This window comes from Triticum aestivum, chromosome 1A (genome assembly GCF_018294505.1).
Source record: "Triticum aestivum cultivar Chinese Spring chromosome 1A, IWGSC CS RefSeq v2.1, whole genome shotgun sequence".
Taxonomy (NCBI): Eukaryota; Viridiplantae; Streptophyta; class Magnoliopsida; order Poales; family Poaceae; genus Triticum; species Triticum aestivum.
In genome coordinates this window covers 167,155,775-167,177,842 of record NC_057794.1, presented here as the reverse complement: position 1 = coordinate 167,177,842, position 22,068 = coordinate 167,155,775, and the positions used below count along the sequence as shown (strand labels likewise).

Genomic DNA, 22,068 nt, shown 5'->3' with positions numbered 1-22,068 from the left:
AGATGTTACGATGCATATATGAGCATCGTACTTTCAGTGCACATATAGAATCAAGTATTATATTAAGAAGACTACAAGAATTTGATGTATTTTTTCATTTATGCTCTTTTTGCAGTGGTACAAGTTCAACCAGCCAGGTAGATGCTCCTTGTGACGCATCTGCCCCAATGGATGAAGATGCAGATCATGTCATTCTTTTAGATGATGAAGATGGACAGGAGGAGGAGGTGGAAGAGGTCAATGAAGCAGGCAAACGGAAGCTAACTTCTAAAGTTTGGTTGGAAATGAAGAAGATGAGGATCAATGGACAATGGAAAGCAAAGTGTAACTATTGTCACAAGGAACTTGCTTCAGGACCTAGAGCAGGCACAAAGCATCTTGCTTCTCATCTAAAGATTTGTACTCTCAAGATGTTGAAGATGAAGGGAGGCAAAACATTGAGTCAGCCATCATTGAGGATGAATGCTAAGGAGGACGGTAACGTTTTTTTGGAGAGCTATACGTTTGATCAAGAGGTTGCTAGAAGAGAGCTCGGTAACATGTTGGTGTTGCATGAGTATCCACTGTCTATAGTGGACCATGCTGGTTTTAGGAAGTTTGTTCATGCACTTCGGCCACTATTCAAGCTACATACAAGAAATACTATTAGGTATACTTTGCCATGGGTTTATTTGATTTATTTTTGCTTATCTTATTCTATGCAATGAAGAGGTAACATATGGTATCCTCTTCTTTTTTCTTTTAGGCAAGATATTGAGGAAGATTATAACCAAGAAAGAAAGAAGGCAACTGATTACATGACTATGAACCAATCTAGGGTTGCTATCACTACAGATATGTGGACTGCGGACCACCAAAAGAAGGGATATATGGCTATTACAGCTCATTTCATTGATGAATCTTGGAAGCTTCGAAATGTTATCATGAGGTACTACTATGTGTTGTTGTATAGTATGTGTTGCTGATCATATACTGTTGTTTATGATGTGCTGCTGTTTATGATGTGCTGCTGTTTATGATGTGTTGCTGATTAAGAAGTGTTGCTGTTTAGTATGTGTTGCTTTCTATGAAGTGCTGCTGTTTATGACTATATGTTGCTGAATACTGCAGGTTTGTATATGTTCTAGCTCCTCATACAGCTGAAGTGATATGTGAAGTGCTCTATGATTCCCTGCTTCAATGGAATATTGATGAAAAACTGATGACTGTGACTGTGGATAACTGCACCACCAATGACAAGGCAATTGAGATGATTATGGGGAAGATAGGGAAGGAGAAGCTCCCTTTGGAAGGTACTCTGCTGCATATGCATTGTAGTGCACACATCTTAAATCTTATAGTTAAGGATGGATTGGATGTTATGAAGTCAGCTATAGAAAACATTAGGGAAAGTGTGGCATATTGGATAGCAACAGGAAAAAGGATAGAGAAGTTTGAGGAGATGGCTAAGTTTAAAAAAATTAAAATAACAAGAAAGTTGATTCTTGATTGCAAAAGTAGGTGGAACTCCACTTTCATGATGCTAGAAGTAGCTTTACCATACAGAGTTGTTTTTGAACGTGCAAAACAAGTTGACAAACAATATGAGCATTTACCTAGTGATAAAGAATGGGAGTTTGCTGCAGAGATGGTGGAGAGACTTGGCTTATTCTATGAGATAACAAAGTTGTTCTCCGAAACTAATTATGTGACTGCTAATGTTTACTTCCCTAGAATCTGTGAGATTAAAATGAAAATGAGATAGTGGGCCACTTCTAGCAACCCAATTATCAAAAAACTCTCTGTGGAAATGACTACTAAATTTGAAAGTATTGGACGGACATTCAAGATCTAATGGGGATGGCTACACTTCTTGATCCTCGGTACAAGAGGCATATGTTGACTGCTTGCTTTGCGATGCTTCATGGCATTGAGCCATCTTCTTATGAGTGTGTGGAGTTGGTTGATGCATTAGTAGCTAGACTACATTCACTGATAGAGGAGTATGAAGTGGAAGTAGATGAATATAAACCATGTGAAGAATTGCTTTCTTCAATGAAAGCTCCAGCCATCATGAATATTTTCAATGACATTGTTGCCAAGCAAAGTCCTGCAGCAGCTCGGCTACAAGGTGAAATAGATATGTACTTGACAGATGGCCTAGTGCCGTACACAAAAGTATTTAGTGTGTTGGATTGGTGGAAAGTAGCTGGAACAAGATATCCAACATTAAGGAAGGTTGCCAGAGATATATTTGCCATTCCCGTGACAACAGTTGCTTCAGAGTCGGCATTTAGCACAAGTGGCAGAATACTTAGTGAGCATAGGAGCCGCCTAACTCCTAATATGGTGGAAGTCTTGGTGTGCTCCCAAAATTGGCTTAGAAACAAATGCAAAGGTGAGCAAATAATGTAATTTGTTTAAACTTACTCGTTATTTAACTATTGCTAATCATTGTTTCATCATCTCTACAAATTGTTTGTTCTAGATGTTCATAAAGGAGATGCTAGCTTTTGGACATGCCTTCAAGACATTCAAGAGGGGATGCAGGTTAGTATTCACCAACACATTTCCTTTGCCAATTGAGTATTTGAGTGCATATGCTACAAGAAAAATTCTGAAAAAATGACTATATTCATGTTTCCAACCAAGACTTGGCCCTTTGAGATGTAGAGAGATGGACTCCGTGAGTTATGCTCAAGATTGAAGACTTATTGCGCCAAGGTCTTCGTTATGCTATTGTCGGATTGGTTGAGTTTATTTTAATTGAACTAGTTACAATGTCGAAACTTTATTGGGATGCTCATTTTGTGGCCTTATGTACGATCAAATTACCTGCATACTTTGTCGTGATTTTGTGACTTAAAATAAATGACTATGTGTTGCTGCCTATGAATAAGTGATGTTCTTTACGGGAATGTATTTTTGTTTATGATATGTTGCTGTTACGAGTAAGTGCTGTTTTTTATAAGAATGTAATGTCGTTTATGATGTGTTGTTGTTTATAAGTATGTGATGTTGTTACGATGCATTGATGTCTATAAATTATGTTGATATGTTGTCGTTTATGCTTATTTCTTGCACAAGTTGATATGTGCACACGTGGGTATTTTTACCCGTGGGTACCCATTGACCCTGCAGGGTGATGGGTATGGGAAAAAATTGTATTTGTTGACGGGTATGAGTACGGGTGATGGGTAAGCTCAAAGGGGATGGATAAGGGTATGGGGTAACTCCACCCGTACCCAAACCTGGCGGGTGCCCTGCTGGCGTTGATAGTTTCTGTATATCCCTCGTTCTTGGGCCATTGATTAGTTGCTTCCGCATTGCGTGGAGAGTCCAACGTGCGGCCCATTCACCACAAACCCAACACGGGCCCAAGAACGAGGCACCTGGTCGCCACACCGACTCCCCTGCACGGTGCACCCGGGGCACGGAGTATCCGCTCGCCCATGTTCTCCTCAAGTGGTGTGGCCCACATGTCAGGGAGCAAACAGTGCACGGACCAGGTCCATAGAAACCCCAACCCTTCCTCCAGGCGCCAGCCAGTTTTTGGCGGGAAGAATTGGCGCCAAGCCGCCGCCACCTTCCCGCCAACAGTACCCCCCTCCCCCTTTTCATCCCCAACCCGAAACCCTTGCCTCTCTCACCGCGCACTCAGACGCCAGAACCGCCCCCCCCCCCTTCCCCCCAAATCACCAAACACTCGTCTAGATCCAGAAGGTTCGCCGGCCATGGAGGCGTTCGGCGGCTTCTTCGTGGACGAGAAGGCGGCGCGGGTGGAGAACATCTTCCTCGAGTTCCTTAAGCGGTGAGACCAGCGCCGCCGGCGGCGCCCCCCCCCCCCCCCTCCCCCCCTTCCCCTCCATTTCTAGGGTTTCCTCATGGTCCTCTGTGTTTCATACCTTCGGCTTCTCGGGTCCCTAGGTTCAAGGAGCCGGATGCGGCGGAGCCGTTCTACGATGTAGAGATGGAGGCGATGCGGTCGCGTGAGTCCACCACCATGTACGTCGATTTCGCGCACGTCATGCGCTTCAACGACGTCCTCCAGAAGGCCATCTCCGAGGAGTACCTTAGGTGAGATGGGGATGTTTCGTTTTTCTTTTCTTGCGAGTTACTAGTACCCATTGATTTGTTTCTTCGTTTGTTACAAGGAGGAAATGGTTGCTCATGGCGTTTTTGATTGCATCAGGTTTGAGCCGTACCTTCGCAATGCGTGCAAGAGGTTTGTGATGGAGCACAGAGCTGGCGAGAACCGTGCGCCAATAATCTCCGATGACAGCCCCAACAAGGATATTAATATTGCCTTCTACAACATTCCGATGCTGAAAAGGTCTGCACTTGCTTCTGAAGTATGTTTTGTGTGGTTAATGAACCAATTAATCGTACAAATGTGGCAAAACCTTTATAATTGTTCAAATTTCTGTCTTTAACTGCTGCATACTAATACTACTACAGACATTAAATGAATTCAAGGAGCAGTGTCTGTAGAATTTGATTTTAGATCCAGTTGACACTGCAGTCTAAATTCTATACACTTTGCTCTGTTAGATCATAGGTGTAATCTAATATCTTGGTGGCTGCCAATTTTTTTGACTGAATTTTCTACTATATTAGGTTGAGAGAGCTGGGGACAGCAGAGATTGGTAAGCTCACAGCTGTAACGGGGGTTGTAACAAGGACGAGTGAGGTCCGACCTGAGTTATTGCAAGGCACCTTCAAGTGCCTTGATTGTGGAAATGTTGTTAAAAATGTAGACCAGCAGTTCAAGTATACTGAGGTCGCTACTCTCAACCTTATCTTCTGTTAGTTATTATTTCTCAAGCAATGTATCTAATGATGGACTCATGTACTTCAGCCAATAATATGCGTTAATGCAACATGCCAAAACCGATCAAGATGGGCCCTTCTCCGTCAGGATAGCAAATTTACGGATTGGCAGCGGGTCAGGATGCAGGAGACATCAAAAGAGATACCCGCTGGGTCACTACCTCGTTCCCTGGATGTCATTCTGCGGCATGAGATTGTTGAGAAAGCTAGAGCTGGGGATACGTGAGTGGAGGAACTCCATTTACTGTTACTTTGTTGTGGTTTGGTTGAGTTCATGTTATTAAAATGTTCTGTCTTGCCAATTTCAGGGTCATATTTACGGGAACGGTTGTTGCTGTTCCAGATGTTATGGCATTAACTTCACCTGGTGAGAGAGCAGAGTGTCGCCGGGAAGGTCCTCAGCGGAAGAATGGGTCAGGTGTCCAAGAAGGTGTAAAGGGCTTGAAGTCCCTTGGAGTACGAGATCTCTCATATCGCCTTGCTTTTGTGGCCAACTCAGTGCAGGTGCGCACCATTTTCAGCAATAGGCTTTCCTCAGTTTTTCTCCTGACTGAAATCTAATTTGGTAAATGGTAATTTCTCATGCAAGTTTCTCATCTCTCTTTAACATTGCTAGGTGGCGGATGGCAGGAGGGACGTGGACATCAGGGACCGTGACATAGATGGTGATGGCAGCGAGAGACAGAAGTTCACTGTAAGTTCTTCTTATGCCACAAGAACTACTAGTGTTTCCATAAAGTAAATTAGAGGAGAGGTACTGTTTCAAAAATATGACTAATCACTTGCCCATTCCAAGAAAACCATTGCAAGTACTTATCTTTGCATAGCAATATTGTTCTGTCATGTTGGTTTGATCAATGCCTGTCTTATTATTTTTCATTTGAGCATGCATACAAAGTAAGCTCATCTTACTATTTTTATTTTCTGAAGTGTTATGTGAACCTATTACATTATGAACATGGAGTTTTGCATGTGAATCTATTATATACTCCCTCTGTCCCACAATATAACATTGTTTTTCAAGCCAGCTTGACAAACGATCTTATATTGTGGGACGGAGGGAGTATTAGATTACATATTGGGTAGCAGCCATGAGCATTCCTTTCTGTTTTTTGTGGGTTTATAACATAAACTATTTCTCTTGACTGTCTCTTTAACAGGAAGAGGAGGAGGATGAGGTTGTTAGGATGAGAAACACTCCTGATTTTTTTAATAAGATAGTTGATAGCATATGTCCTACTGTCTTTGGTCATCAAGAAATAAAGAGGGCACTTCTCCTTATGCTCTTGGGTGGCGTTCACAAGATAACACATGAAGGCATAAACCTTAGAGGAGACATAAATGTCTGTATTGTTGGAGATCCAAGTTGCGCAAAGTCTCAGTTTTTAAAGTAAGTTTTTTTCTTATGTATTCTTATGCCCATGGTTCTTTCTTGTCCTGTGATGCTATTCAATGCAATGATCTCTGGCTATATAAACTTGTTACTGCTGCTTCTCAAGATAAATTGCCAATGCTTGCATAAATGATATCATGACCATGAGATAAGGATGGCTCAGTGTAGTGATGATATTATGACCCATAGTATCATCCAGAGAATGCTTCCATGCATTCAATAGAAGAACCATTGGTGAATTATGGATTCATTTTAAGAACTAATGAATTTATGAATGACTTTTGTTGAATTTGGCCAATCTATGTCTGTTGTTTGTTGTATATTACTCCCTCTGTCCCAAAATATAAGATGTTTTTGCAAGCTAAAATAGCTTGCAAAAACATGTTACATTGTGGGACGAAGGGAGTATCTTTTAAAAGATCATGAATATGGCCAACTTTATAGAAATGTAATCGTCTAGATTAGAAATTACTAACGGTCCACACAGATTTGCTTGTCAAAATACCATATAAGGTGTCATGATTTCTGTTGGTTAAAATGCTGATGCTCAGATTTGTAGCAGCTGTGGAATTTGTTTCCTGCAATTCAAATTTGTCCTGTGACTTGATGCTTCGCCAGTCAATGAAATTTAAAATGTGTAATCCAATTTTCAGATACACTGCTGGTATTGTTCCGCGATCTGTTTACACATCAGGGAAGTCCTCGTCTGCTGCTGGATTGACAGCAACTGTTGCGAAAGAACCTGAGACCGGTGAATTTTGTATTGAGGTAATCTGAATAGCAACCCAATCCATTTCTATCATTACCACAAAGTCTGCTTTGATGAAGGTGAAGCCATTATATTTCATCATTTGCTTGATAGAAGTCTGCTTAGGTAAAATATTTTCTTCAAAATCTCTCTTGATAGAGATCATACCGTATATGTACAAGTATTAGCTTTTCTTATTGCATTTTAACATGTTTTCTCACTGTGAATGCTGAACTGAGTTGGACAGAGCTAGAATCTGTTGTAAACTGCTGGCTAGGTGTCACTTGGTTTATGTACAATCTTGCTAGTTCTTATGTCTTTCCTTGTTGCTGCCAATTTTGTTTCTTGCAGGCAGGTGCACTCATGTTAGCTGATAATGGCATCTGTTGTATTGATGAATTTGATAAGATGGATATAAAGGATCAGGTAGGCCTATATTTTTTTGGCTATTACTGCCCATGCCTTATTTTTCTCACTGATGTGAAACCTTGAGTGACAATTTTATTTGTCCATTGTAGGTTGCTATACATGAAGCAATGGAGCAGCAAACCATCAGCATAACAAAAGCTGGAATACAAGCAACTTTGAATGCACGAACTTCAATACTGGCAGCAGCAAATCCCACAGGAGGACGGTATGACAAGTCAAAACCACTTAAGGTAAGTCAAGAAATTTAAATTAAATCTATCTTGTGAATCCAGAAGGTTCAAATCCCTTTCTGTTTGAATCATGAGATCTTCGTTGAATCTGATACTGCTGCAATCCCTGCCAGTACAATGTGGCACTACCTCCAGCCATTCTTTCAAGATTTGATCTGGTATACATCATGATTGATGAACCTGATGAAAACACTGACTACCACATTGCTCATCACATTGTGAGAGTCCATCAAAAACGTGAAGAAGCACTTTCCCCTGCATTTAGCACTGCAGAATTGAAGCGCTACTTTGCTTTTGCAAAGTCTTTGAAACCTCAGGTTTGCCCCTTAACTCAGTTAAGAAAAGGGAGTTTGGCTATTAATCAACTTATTGTTATTATTTATGTCATTGCAGTTGAGTTCTGAAGCAAAGAAAGTTCTGGTCGAATCATATGTTGTCCTCCGTAGAGGCGACAGTACTCCTGGTACTAGGGTTGCTTACAGGATGACAGTTAGGCAACTGGAGGCGCTAATCAGGCTGTCAGAAGCTATTGCCAGAAGCCATTTGGAAAGAATTGTAAGTTAATTGCATGCATATGTCAATATTAGGATTGGTTGTCTGCAGTTTTATTCTTGAAGCATCACCATTTATGTTTGTAAAGTAAATGTACTTGTTGTGATTGATACTATCAACTTACAATCTCCCTGTATTTACCTTGCATTGATTGATTTGCCTCCATAATTTGCTGCTAACTTCTTTTGGTATTAAAATCTTTTAGGTTCTCCCCGCTCATGTTCGCATGGCAGTTAAATTACTCAAAACATCCATAATAAGGTGAGTTTGCTTACTATTTGACCTTTTGAAGCATTTATATTTTGATGATGATATCATTAACAAAGAAGCTTATTAATTTTTGCAGTGTGGAATCAAGTGAAGTTGACCTATCTGATTTTCAAGATGCACCTCTTGATCATGATGATGAACAGCCAGTACAAGGAGATGCTACTCAACAAGATGGTCCAGGTGAGTTTCTCACTATTTCTAAAATGGATATTGGTTTTGCTCAGTTTGTTTTGTTCTAATAATTGTTGCCGCTTGTTTTCAATGTCAAAACTCTAAAAGATGAACCAGCAGAGGTGATTAAGAAGAAATTGGTTATTACTGAAGAACATTTCCAGAGAGTTACACAAGCTTTGGTCATGAGACTGCGGCAACACGAAGAATCAGTCAAGAAAGACGGTACTGATGCTGATACATACTTATATTCTTGATTTTGTATGGCTTGCTTCCTCTTGTTTTACCCTAGCAGCAATCATGGCCACCTCACCATTACCAACTTCCCATGAAGAATGGAAGTATCTTGTAATTTTAGATTAGAAGCCATTCCAAACGCCATGAGCCATCTATACTCGTTCACTTACACTCTAGCTACAGTAGCATGGTCCCTTTCCTGGACAAGTGAAAAGGCACTCTGCGGTAGGCTCTAGGTTCAAGCACAAAGTGTTTTAAAATGCTATGTTTATTTGGTAATACCGTGAAACACAGACGTTACCCTTATTTGGTAATGCACCTATTTGGTAATTTATAGCTTATGTATGTGCTAATTATGCTTCTTCCTTAAGTCTCCATGGCTCAAATCTTTTAGGGATGCTTGGAACTGGGAAATTTCATAGATATTTTGCAAGAATTTTACAGGAAAATAGATTAGTTATGTGCCTGTGATTTTATACCCTAGCCCCCACTTGTAATATATTGTGCGATGCTTAAGAATTTTGTAACAACTGCAAACTTTCACACTCCCAGCTAGCCCAGGAATTGAAACTGATGTTCTTTCACTTTGGTGATGCAGGGGATGTTCTGGCTGGCATGAAGCAAGGGGATCTAATCATTTGGTATGTTGAGCAGCAGAATGCCCAAGGTGCATATAGTTCTACAGAAGAGGTGAAGGAGGAAGTAAAGTGCATCAAAGCCATTATAGAGGTATAAACCTATCATTTATCTATGTTCATAATACGTGAAAGGCATATAGTCAAAAGTCCTTTGCATGTTTACTGAAATTTTGTGGATGGGTGTGCATCTGCAGAGGCTGATACAGAGGGAAGGCCATCTTGTAGTCATAGACGAAGGAACAGCGGCAGCAGAAGGTGCTGCAGCAAGGGCATCGGAGCACAGAATCCTGGCTGTTAACCCGAACTACGTCATTGATTGATTAACCAGCTGAGGACACAGCTAACTAGATCCATCATATGTGGTTGACCAATAGAGCAGACATTCAAACGGAAGACATCCTGTTGTCATATGCTCTAGAAATGATATGTTGTACCTGCCATCCCCTTCCCAAGGAAGCATAAGATCTCTGGAATTGTATCTTCCATCCAAGGTTGAAATGTGGTAATTAATTTGCCACCAGTATTGGTTGCGTATTCTCCACCGTTTATTGGTTATGTAAACTGCAACTCTGTAAGACAAGTATAGCTTAATTTATGTGTTTCTGAATTTCTAAGCTTTGTACTCAGCTATTGGTTGCTCATATGACGGCCTACAGATGTCACAATGCAAGAATGTGCATATTGCCTTACGTATGGATTACTTCCACGCCATTAGCAATGATGCATGCAAGGCCATCGTTGACTCGTTGACTCGTTGTACATTCGGGTGGTGGCACCAAATCCGCTTCAGTAAGAATGAGCCATTTTTTTTTCAATCTCTACTAATAAAATAAATTTTATATGATAGTGTGACTAAACCAAAAGAGTTGGTATCAAATGTTAAAAAGACTTGGCATGAAGCAGCGATGCAGTGTCACTCTTCTCCAAATCAATAATTTTCAAACCCCACATGATTTAGGGCATCTCCAACGCTGTCCCTTAAATGGACATCACGTAGGCTTATGGCGCTGACTTATAAAATTTTGTGTCGTCCGCGGACATAGTCTGGATGTAAAAAAAAGCTAAATTTGCAAGTTAAAATTAGTTGTACTCAAAATGAGCTTGCAGATTTGTAGTTAAATTTGCAAGGAGGGAACATCTAACCAATGTTTGGTTTGGTTTCAGGATGTCCCAAGTGATGTAGCACTTCTACTAGCTGCAGATTGTATTCTAAATTAATAAAGCTCCCAGTTTTCAACGTCAAAAAAAAAAAAAAAACTAAGTCAGCCATGGGCGTGGGCAGCCAAGGGTGCGGCCAATGCGGCCACGGGCGCTGGAGCCGAGCTCGAGCTGCCCATCCCTGGCGGGGCGTGGGAAGACGAGAGGTGGAGGGTGAAGGGAGGGATGAGTGGAGAGATATGAAGAGGCGGCCACAAGGATGAAGCGCTCGCCGGCTTTTGGACTTAGCTCACCCTCTTGTCGCCTCTCCTCTATTCCAACAAATATTCTACATAGCAGATGAAACAATCAATTAATATCATGCCTTTGTATATGCTAGATGTTACGATCCTTATCTATTCTTTCTCTCAATTACGCATAATTAGAGGTAATTGTCACTACACTTGTCTCTAAGGAGGGAGATGCAAAAAATAGCGGGCCTCACACAACCGTCTCCTCCCCTAAAAATTAGGGTTCCTTCGCCTCCCGCCGGCGTCGGTCCGCCTCATTTCTGGTGGCCTATAGGGTCATGGGGGCGCGGTGGATCCCGGACCTTGTTGGTGGGAGGGCTCCATTTTTAGATGTGTTTTCGAGTTTTGTTAAGGTTTGTTACGATCGACAAAACCTTCTAGCTGCATCATATACAACTCTTAAGAAAACTGTTAAGGAACATTGTTTTGACGTCCATCTACCATATTTCATAATCGAAAATTTGCAGCAATTGCTAACATAATACTAACAGACTTCAACATCGCTAAGGGAAGAAAGTCTCGTCGTAGTCAACCCCTTGAACTTGTCGAAAACTCTTTGCGACAAGTCGAGCTTTATAGACGGTGACATTACCATCAACGTATGTCTTCTTCTTAAAGATACATTTGTTCTCAGTGGCCCGCCGATCATCGGGTGTGACGCCCCGAGTCCGATGCGCTAGGTGTCTTCCAGTTATTCGTTGTTGTTGCCTTGTCATTTGTTTGCGTGTTGCATCTTGTCATGTCATCATGTGCATTGCATCATCTTGTTTTCAAAACTTGCATCCGTTCGGGTTTCCTCAGTTCCGTCCGTTGTCCGTTTTGATCCCAGACACACTCGCACGCGCCCGCGGCACCTCCGAAATAGTATTTTATAAGTGGCCGGAAAATGTTCTCGGAATGGGTTGAAAGTTGGCGTGCGGTCTTATTATAGTGTAGATAGACTGGCTGTCAAGTTTCATCGCATTTGGAGTCTGTTTGATAGCCCAGCCGTTAAACTATAGTGGCAGTATAGTCGGTCTTTTCGTCGGACGTTTTCGGTCTCCGAAAACTGTGCCGGGCTGCATCTCTTGTTGGAAATATGCCCTAGAGGCAATAATAAATTGGTTATTATTATATTTCCTTGTTCATGATAATCGTTTATTATCCATGCTAGAATTGTATTGATAGGAAAGTCAGATACATGTGTGGATACATAGACAACACCATGTCCCTAGTAAGCCTCTAGTTGACTAGCTCGTTGATCAATAGATGGTTACGGTTTCATGACCATGGACATTGGATGTCGTTGATAACGGGATCACATCATTAGGAGAATGATGTGATGGACAAGACCCAATCCTAATCCTAGCACAAGATCGTGTAGTTCGTATGCTAAAGCTTTTCTAATGTCAAGTATCATTCCCTTAGACCATAAGATTGTGCAACTCCCGGATACCGTAGGAGTGCTTTGGGTGTGCCAAACGTCACAACGTAACTGGGTGGCTATAAAGGTGCACTACGGGTATCTCCGAAAGTGTCTGTTGGGTTGGCACGAATCGAGACTGGGATTTGTCACTCCGTGTAACGGAGAGGTATCTCTGGGCCCACTCGGTAGGATATCATCATAATGTGCACAATGTGACCAAGGAGTTGATCACGGGATGATGTGTTACGGAACGAGTAAAGAGACTTGCCGGTAACGAGATTGAACAAGGTATCGGGATACCGACGATCGAATCTCGGGCAAGTATCGTACCGATAGACAAAGGGAATTGTATATGGGATTGATTGAATCCTTGACATCGTGGTTCATCTGATGAGATCATCATGGAGCATGTGGGAACCAACATGGGTATCCAGATCCCGCTGTTGGTTATTAACCGGAGAGTTGTCTCGGCCATGTCTGCAGGACTCCCGAGCCCGTAGGGTCTACACACTTAAGGTTCGATGACGCTAGGGTTATAGGGAAAGTATGTACGCGGTTACCGAATGTTGTTCAGAGTCCCGGATGAGATACCGGACGTCACGAGGAGTTCCGGAATGGTCCGGAGGTAAAGATTGATATATAGGAAGTATGGTTTTGGCCACCGGAAATGTTCCGGGCATCACCGGTAGTGTACCGGGACCACCGGAGGGGTCCGGGGGTCCACCGGGAGGGGCCACGGGCCCCGGAGGCATACATGGGCCAATAGTAGGAAGGGACCAGCCCCTAGGTGGGCTGGGGCGCCTCCCACCAAGGCCCAAGGCGCCTCCAAGAGGGTAGGGGGGCAAACCCTAGGGCAGATGGGCCCTAAGGCCCACCCCAGGTGCGCCTCCCCCTTTCCCCCTTGTGGCTGCCACCCTAGATGGGATCAGGGGCTGCCGCACCCCTTGGGGTGGGAACCCTAGAGGGGGCACAACCCCCTCCCCTTCCCCTATATATACTTGAGGTATGGGGGCTGCCCAACACACGATTCGATCTCTCTCTCTTGGCGCAACCCTACCCCTCTCCCTCCTCGTCTCTCGTAGTGCTTGGCGAAGCCCTGCTGGAGTCCCGCGCTCCTCCACCACCCCCACGCCGTCGTGCTACTGCTGGACGGAGTCTTCCCCAACCTCTCCTTCTCCCCTTGCTGGATCAAGGCGTAGGAGACGTCACCGGGCTGCACGTGTGTTGAACGCGGAGGCACCGTTGTTCGGCGCTTAGATCGGAATCAACCGCGATCCGAATCACTACGAGTACGACTCCTTCATCCGCATTCTTGCAACGCTTCCGCTTAGCGATCTACAAGGGTATGTAGATGCACTCTCCTTCCCCTCGTTGCTAGATTACTCCATAGATTGATCTAGGTGATGCGTAGAAAATTTTAAATTTCTGCTACGATCCCCAACATCTCTCCCCTCTTCTCTCTGACCAACCCGCTCTCCACAGTCCACCTAGGCCCGTGCCTACCCCTCTTCACGCCCGGAGCCGTTCGATGCGATTGCACGGTCCGGAGACCCCTCTTTGCTCAGTGCACAAACCCCCTCGGGTGCGTGTCCTAAACTTCCAGTACCCGACCCGGGCAGTCGGCACCGTCGGATTCGGATCATCCCCAAACGTATGCAAAAGATCTCCGTTTTGTTTATTGGGCTACCTAACATATTCATCTCGGACCGTCTAATTATGATCGGAGGGCCCGAGTAGCCCCTAAACTATTCTACCCGCTATATAACTAGACCCTAACCCTAAAATTTAGGGGCAATTTCCCATCCATCCCCTGCCCGCCGCCACCTACCTACCTTCTTCCTCGGGATCTGTTCGATCCATCCACCAACCAACCCAATCCTTCCCTCGATCCCTTCGCTCTGCCGAGCCGGAGCGCCCTGCCTCGCGCGCACGATCCAAGGGAGGAGATCCTCCTTGCTCTCCCCTAGCCCCAAGCCTCCTCTCGATTCCATTCCTCTGCCATCCATCGCCCAAAGGAGCAAGACCCTCGCGCCAGATCTCCCTCGCCTTCGCCATCCCGCGAGCGGCAGCAACAGGACCATGGCCATCGTCCCGCTTCTTCGAGACCAGCCACCGCTGATTTTGCATCCATGCTGCCTCCCGCCGTCACAGCAAGCTCCGCCGCCCCCGCAGCAAAAGCTCGACCCCGCCGCTCCTCCCCTTCTTATTCTGTCCCTCTCTCACTCCCTTTTCTCTTTCTCTCTGTCCCTGACCCGCCATGGGTGGTTTGCAGGAGCTCCCTTCCGTCGTCGCCAGGACCTCGTCACCGCCTCCCGTTGCAGCTGCTTCCCCGAGCTCCCTCACATGGCGTCCATGGCGCCCGGGCTCCTCCTCAACCCCGCCATCTTCAGCCTCCGCGCCAAGTCCGCCACCGCCGTCCTGCTTTGCGAGGTCGGGCACGAGCGCCTGCCTCCTCGCGCGCTTCGTCCAGCCTCCGCCGGCGCGCCCCTGCTTCCATCCCCGCCGCCGGCGCCCCCAAGTCCTGTGTCACCGTGCCGTCCCGGCCCTGCACCGCCCTTGTCCATTCCTGCGTTGCCTTGAACCCGCCGCTGCCGTTTTCCTTCAGAACGACGACCAGCGCCAGCTCCCGCTCGACCACGTTGACTCGATCGAGTCAACCGCCAGATCCGCGCGCGCCTGGGCCGGCCTCGCCTCGGCCTAGCTGGCTCTGCCTGCCTTACACCTCCACCGACTGGGCCTCAGCCCGTGGTGAGCAGCCTAGCTCCGTCAGATTCGACCCGATAGTTTTTTTCCTTTGCCCTGCAATTTGCTAATTTTCCAGGGAAAACCAGTTTTGCAGTTTGGTCCCTAGAATCATGCATCTAATAACTTCTCACCCGTACATGGGATTAAAACAAAGTTTATATGTAAAATGTCTAGAATTTTGTCTAATTTAATAATATCCAACTTTCATCTATGTTTAAAATGTTTAAAATGCTGTTTGTGTAATTTTGCTCCTATGCCATGCTAAAATACTTTGATTCATAACTTTATAACCGTAGCTCCAAACCTAACAAACTTTATATGTAAATGGGGTAGAAAAATTCCTAGTTTAACATGGTGGCTTTACTTTGCATGTTTAACAACTCTAAAATTGTGTTTAGGGCAGAACAGTACCAAACCTTAAAATATGCACATGAGGAGTTTCCGGAATTGTTGTTTGTTATTTCCGGCCTCATTTAAACTTGACTAGATAGTTAGTTTACTTATGCTTCACCCCTTTCCATGGTTAACAACATTTAATATTGTTGAGTACCTAACCGAGAGTGAACTAAATAATTGATGTGGTGTTCCATCAATATGCAACGGAGTTGCATATTGAGCTCCACTTAATTTGTAGGATTTCTTGTGCACTTTGCCATGCCATGCTTCATTAAACGGACATGCATCATACTTGATTGTGCATCATGCCATGTTTATGTGATGGTTGTTTACTATGTTGCTTGCTTCTTTCCGGGTTGCTTCTCTCGTTAGCTTCGGTTTCGTTCCGGAGTTGTGAGGATTCGTTCGACTACGTCCGTTTGTCTTATTCGTGGACTCGTTCTTCTCCCTTGCGGGATCTCAGGCAAGATGACCATACCCTTGAAATCACTTCTATCTTTGCTTGCTAGTTGCTCGCTCTTTTGCTATGCCTATGTCGCGATACCTACCACATGCTTTATCATGCCTCCCATATTGCCATGTCAAACCTCTAACCCACCTTGTCCTAGCAAACCGTTGTTTGGCTATGTTACCGCTTTGCTCATCCCCTCTTATAGCGTTGCTAGTTGTAGGTGAAGATGGAGTTTGTTCCTTGTTGGAACATGGATATATGTTGGGATATCATAATATCTCTTATTTAATTAATGCATCTATATACTTGGTAAAGGGTGGAAGGCTCGGCCTTATGCCTGGTGTTTTGTTCCACTCTTGCCGCCCTAGTTTCCGTCATACCGGTGTTATGTTCCTTGATTTTGCGTTCCTTACACGGTTGGGTTATAATGGAAACTCCTTGACAGTTCGCCTTGAATAAAACTCCTCCAGCAAGGCCCAACATTGGTTTTACCATTTGCCACCTAGCCTTTTTTTACCTTGGGTTCTGCAGACTCAAGGGTCATCTTTATTTTAAACCCCCGGACCAGTGCTCCTCTAAGTGTTGGTCCAACCTGTCAGCTGCCGGTGGCCACCAGGGGCAACTCTGGGCTGGCCTACCGGAACCTTGGACAATCCGGTGTGCCCTGAGAACGAGATATGTGCAGCTCCTATCGGGGTTTATCGGCACATTCGGGCGGCTTTGCTGGTCTTATTTTACCATTGTCGAAATGTCTTGTAACCTGGATTTCGAGTCTGATCGGGTTGTACTGGGAGAAGGAATATCCTTCATTGACCATGAGAGCTTGTGATGGGCTAAGTTGGGACACCCCTGCAGGGTTTTGAACTTTCGAAAGCCGTGCCCGCGGTTATGGGCAGATAGGAATTTGTTAATGTCCGGTTGTAGAGAACTTGACACTTAACTTAATTAAAATGCATCAACCATGTGTGTAGCCGTGATGGTCTCTTTCCGGCGGAGTCCGGGAAGTGAACACAGTGTTGGAGTTATGCTTGAACGTAAGTAGTTTCAGGATCACTTCTTGATCACTTCTAGTTCGCGACCGTGCTTTGATCCTCTTCTCGCTCTCGTTTGTGTAAGTTAGCCACCATATATGCTAGTGCTTGCTACAGCTCCACCTCATATCTTTTCTCTACCCATAAGCTTAAATAGTCTTGATCGCAAGGGTGTGAGATTGCTGAGTCCCTGTGACTCACAGTTTACTTCCAAAACCAGTTGCAGGTGCCGATGATACCAGTGCAGATGACTCAACCAAGCTCAAGGAGGAGCTTGATGAAGATCTTGTTCATCGTGTTGTTTCGTTTCAGTTCATTAGTAGTGGAGCCAGTCGGGGCGATCGGGGATCTTTTGCATTTCGGGTAGTATTCTTTTATTTTGGTTCCGTAGTCGGACCTTGATTGTATCTGGTTGTTGTAATGCTATATTTATGTATTGTGTGAAGTGGCGATTGTAAGCCAACTCTGTACCTCTTTGTTATTCAATACATGGGATGTGTAAAGATTACCCCTATTGCGACATGCCTACAATGCGGTTATGCCTCTAAGTCATGCTCCGACACGTGGGAGATATAGCCGCATCGAGGGTGTTACAAGTTGGTATCAAAGCCTTCCCTAACTTAGGAGCCCCCTGCTTGATCGAATCGCTGGCGTTGTTGAGTCTAGAAAAATGGTTTGAGTCTTTAGGATTATATATATCAGAGAGTAGGATTCTTTTTACTCCTCAGTCCCTTCATCACTCTGGTGAGGCATCCTGACGTAGAGTTTTGACTCTTCTCTTCTCAAATTTTCACTAATTTTTTTTAGGATCACGCGGGTATTTTGGAATCGTTTCGATGATTTTGTGATGAGAACATTGTTCTTGGTGCCTCCTGACATTTAAGGGTTGTGGCAGTGTCCCGGGGAGTTGAGCTCCGAGGTGTTGTCGTCACAATTTTATCGTTGCAGTTCTGGAATACCTGAGTTTCGCCGACATCGAAATCTCTTTTATGTAGTTGTTGGTGAGATAACCTCGACGCCACCCAGTACTGGGACGGGAGTTCGGGAGTATTGCCATAACTTGTATAATGGATGCTTTTCGAAGGTGGAGGTAAATGATTTCCAAAGGTTTCTTGGTTATGTGTTGAAGGATGGATACAACTGGATGTAGGATTTGCTAGTTTGGGTGAGATATTATGCTTCCCCTGTATCCCCAACACCTGATTACATAACTAGAAAGTTTCGGGAGTTTATAAGTGGGAATTCAAGTAGCTCCTAGGATATCTTTCTGACAGATGTATGCTATGAAATTGGGGTTCGACGTCTAGTGGTCCGCCTATCCATGGTTGGTTTTACAGTGGTCTCGTTGTGTCTTAAAGAGTCCTTGGCTATGCTGACTCGGGGACGCTTCGTATGTCATGTGCACTGCCTTGTACATGATGGTACTGTACAATCGAGCCCGTGTGGGACCCACCACGAAAACTTCGGACGAAATCTCTATCATATGTTTGTTCTGGCTTATTCTGCAAGCTAATCCTTTGTTTTGTTTTCAGTTGTGGTATTCGAGTTGCTTCAAAGTCAAATGTTGATTCCATACCTTGCCTAAGTGGTGTTCTCATATTTCTATGTGAATACTAATCCTTCTTGATCATTGAGGTTGTCATGTCAATTCTTTCCAACCGGCGTGTTTCTCGTCAAGTCGATCTGATCATTTTCAACATCCGCAAGATCAACTCAAAGTCTTCTCAACGTTATTTGTTTTATTCGTCCCATGTTGTCTTTGTTTTCCCGCCCTCCCACCCTTGTTTCTTCAAGGACTCGGAATTCTTTATCAAGTATCCATCTTATGGATGTGAAGCCTCTTTACTCCTCTCTTTCAATGTTCTTATCCGGTGATTCTCAGGAAGATACTAACGGAGCTTCTAGTTCATCATTCTTCGTTCTCTTTTTATCCGGTGAATTCAAGTCAAGCTTTGTCGATCAGATCCTTTCCTCATTTCAAATGTCTTCTCATGCCGGTGCACCTCTTAATCATTTCCCCGCTTGCTATTCAATTGTTCTGGAGTGCTCAGGATATCTCGAAGATTCGTGTTTCCACTTTGTATTCAATTCAAACTATTTCGAGGTTGTTACCTCATTCAAGCCATTTAATTCAACCGGTGCAATCTCTCTTTTAAATCATTCAACGGTGTATCTTTTGAGTGGGCCCTAACCCACAGGTCTTTTCCTAGGATCTTACCTGACTCTTCTTATTTTCCCGGAGCTATCCTCAAATTTCTTTTCGAAGTTTGACGTAAGAATGAGTTATCATCAGTCATGTGTCCTTCTTCAAGATCTTTCAAATTCTTTCACCGTTGGCTCAACCTTTCTATTCGTCATCCTAGAGTATCTCAACGATTCTTGGTGGTGTTCTCGTCGTCATTCTAGAATTTTTGAAGACCGAAGAAGATTTTTCCTCTAAATCTTGCTCCTTTCTCTTCAAGATTCATGGTTCTAGCTTATTGCCATTCTCTCATCATTGTATTTGATTGTCGGAATTCTTTTCACCCATCTGGAGCAATTCAAGATTCTTTTCAGTTTGATTCCCCAAATACCATCATTTCGGGATTATTCATTCTAGTTTTCAGCTCTCAGCCTCCAAATCTTACCGGTGCATCATTCAAGTATTCTCTAATCAGCCCGGGATCCCTTCGTTCAATTGTATCTAAATTCTCTCAAGCATCTTTGTTCATTTGCTAATTCTTCCTGGTGTTTCTTTATCTTTTCTTCTTTCATTTTCAATTCTTACGGTGGTTCGGTCAAGAGTTCTCTTCATTCGTTATCATATCAATTCATTCATTGTTTCAATCCTACCGGTGGATCGTTGGAGACCTTTCTCAAGTTTGCACTATTTCTCTTTTCAATCGTTTTTCTATGAGAATAAGTGGTATGCCAAATCCGTGGAATGTCATTAATTTAAATTGATGAAGGATACGCATAACGTAATTCTTATTATTGTTTCATCCAAGGGATTAATTCCTTATTCCGGAGGCTCATCAAATTCTCGGTTTCACTTGATTCATCTTTTCTTTTCCCGGAGCTCCAAGCTCTCATCACCACGAAGATCCATATATATCATTACAAGGCTTCACCTTGTGTTTTCAACTTCTCTTTCCTTTTGTTTGATCATTCTTTTACCGAAGTTCTTCATGGAGGCTCTACATGATGGTTCATCAAGGACTTAATCCGTTCTCGAAACGTTCATCAAGATTCTTTTCAGAGGAGTTCAAGCATTCTTCATCTTGCAATCCAGAGTGAAATTGTTTCTCCCTTATCTTTTGAGGTGGTAATATATCATTCTTCATTCACAAGAATGAGATATTTAAACCCATCAATATCTTCTTTGGGGTTATCTTGGGTTATATTTCACCTAAAGCCTTCCCTAAGGATTGTTGCTAATTATGGTGCTTATAAATGATCCAAGTTCTTAATTTATCCTACCGGTGAAATAAGTTTCTCGTCTCCTTGTTCATATCGATCCACATCCATTGTTTCCATAGCGGCAGAATTTCACCTCATAATTTTGAGATGTTTTCCATAAGCCCACTACAAACTTATTCGTTTCGTTGTTGTTTTTTTCCAACAACTCCGTTTTAACCTTCTTGGAAGGGTGCTTTCCAAGCTCATTTGTGGCAGAAGTTGGCATTTTCAACTCCATTCTTTTATTACAATGATCTAACTTCTATTCTTTTCTTCCGGAGACATTGTGATGTTGCTCTCTTCGACCCATCATCTTGTTTTGTCAAGATTAGGTTTCTTTCTTTTGCCTATCCATTTAACCGGAGTGTTATGTCCTCTGCTCAAGTTCTTTTCATCTTATCAAGTCTTGCATCACTTTTCAACCGGAGTGCTGCCCACATTTGTTCTTCCTTGTTCCTTTTTCTTAACGGAGTGCTTTCAACTTCGTTCTTCTCCGTTGCTTTCTTTCTTTCAATTTGCTCAACCTCGCAAGGTTCTTTGGTTTCACTCGTTTGTCCAAGAAGCAACTTAGTTTTACCTCTTCCCTTCCTCTTCCGTTTCTCTCCGGTGCCATCCTAGATCTCGGGACAAGATCCTCTCGTAGAGGTGAAGTGTTGTGACGCCCCGAGTCCGATGTGCCAGGTGTCTTCCAGTTATTCGTTGTCGTTGCCTTGTCATTTGTTTGCGTGTTGCATCTTGTCATGTCATCATGTGCATTGCATCATCTTGTTTTCAAAACTTGCATCCGTTCGGGTTTCCCCAATTCCGTCAGTTGTCCGTTTCGATCCCAGACACACTCGCACGCGCCCGCGGCACCTCCTAAATAGTATTTTATAAGTGGCCAGAAAATGTTCTCGGAATGGGTTGAAAGTTGGCGTGCGGTCTTATTATAGTGTAGATAGACCGCCTGTCAAGTTTCATCGCATTTGGAGTCCGTTTGATAGCACAACCATTAAACTATAGTGGCAGTATAGCCGGTCTTTTCGTCGGACGTTTTCGGTCTTCGGAAACTGTGCCGGGCTACATCTCTCCCCTCTTCTCTCTGACCAACCCGCTCTCCACAGTCCACCTAGGCCCGTGCCTACCCCTCTTCGTGTCCAGAGCCGTTTAATGCGATCGCACGGTCCGGAGACCCCTCTTTGCTCAGTGCACAAACCCCCTCGCGTGCGTGTCCGAAACTTCCCGTACCCGACCCGGGCCGTCGGCACCGTTGGATCCGGATCATCCCCAAACGTCTACAAAACATCTCCGTTTTGTTTATTGGGCTACCTAACATATTCATCTCGGACCGTCTGATTATGACCGGAGGGCCCGAGTAGCCCCTAAACTAATCTACCTGCTATATAACTAGACCCTAACCCTAAAATTTAGGAGCAATGTCCCATCCATCCCCTGCCCGCCGCCACCTACCTACCTTCTTCCTCGGGATCTGTTCGATCCATCCACCAACCAACCCAATCCTTCCCTCGATCCCTTCGCTCTGCCGAGCCGGAGCGCCCTGCCTCGCGCGCACGATCCAAGGGAGGAGATCCTCCTTGCTCTCCCATAGCCCCAAGCCTCCTCTCGATTCCGTTCCTCTACCATCCATCGCCCAAAGGAGCAAGGCCCTCACGCCAGATCTCCCTCGCCTTCACCATC

General features: G+C 44.1%; 1 protein-coding gene across 1 annotated transcript; it reads left to right on the top strand.

The window, feature by feature from the left end:
- Positions 1–3,607: 3,607 nt before the first annotated feature.
- On the top strand, positions 3,608–10,091 carry LOC123042222 (DNA replication licensing factor MCM6). The gene is made up of 18 exons (XM_044464724.1): positions 3,608–3,790; positions 3,907–4,056; positions 4,172–4,312; positions 4,597–4,759; positions 4,838–5,031; positions 5,118–5,313; positions 5,426–5,503; positions 5,970–6,199; positions 6,856–6,970; positions 7,302–7,376; positions 7,469–7,609; positions 7,723–7,926; positions 8,003–8,164; positions 8,367–8,422; positions 8,508–8,611; positions 8,711–8,827; positions 9,438–9,568; positions 9,672–10,091. The coding sequence occupies exons 1-18, from the start codon at positions 3,714–3,716 to the stop codon at positions 9,795–9,797; spliced, it is 2,460 nt and encodes an 819-aa protein (XP_044320659.1). The 5' UTR covers positions 3,608–3,713; the 3' UTR covers positions 9,798–10,091.
- Positions 10,092–22,068: the final 11,977 nt, after the last annotated feature.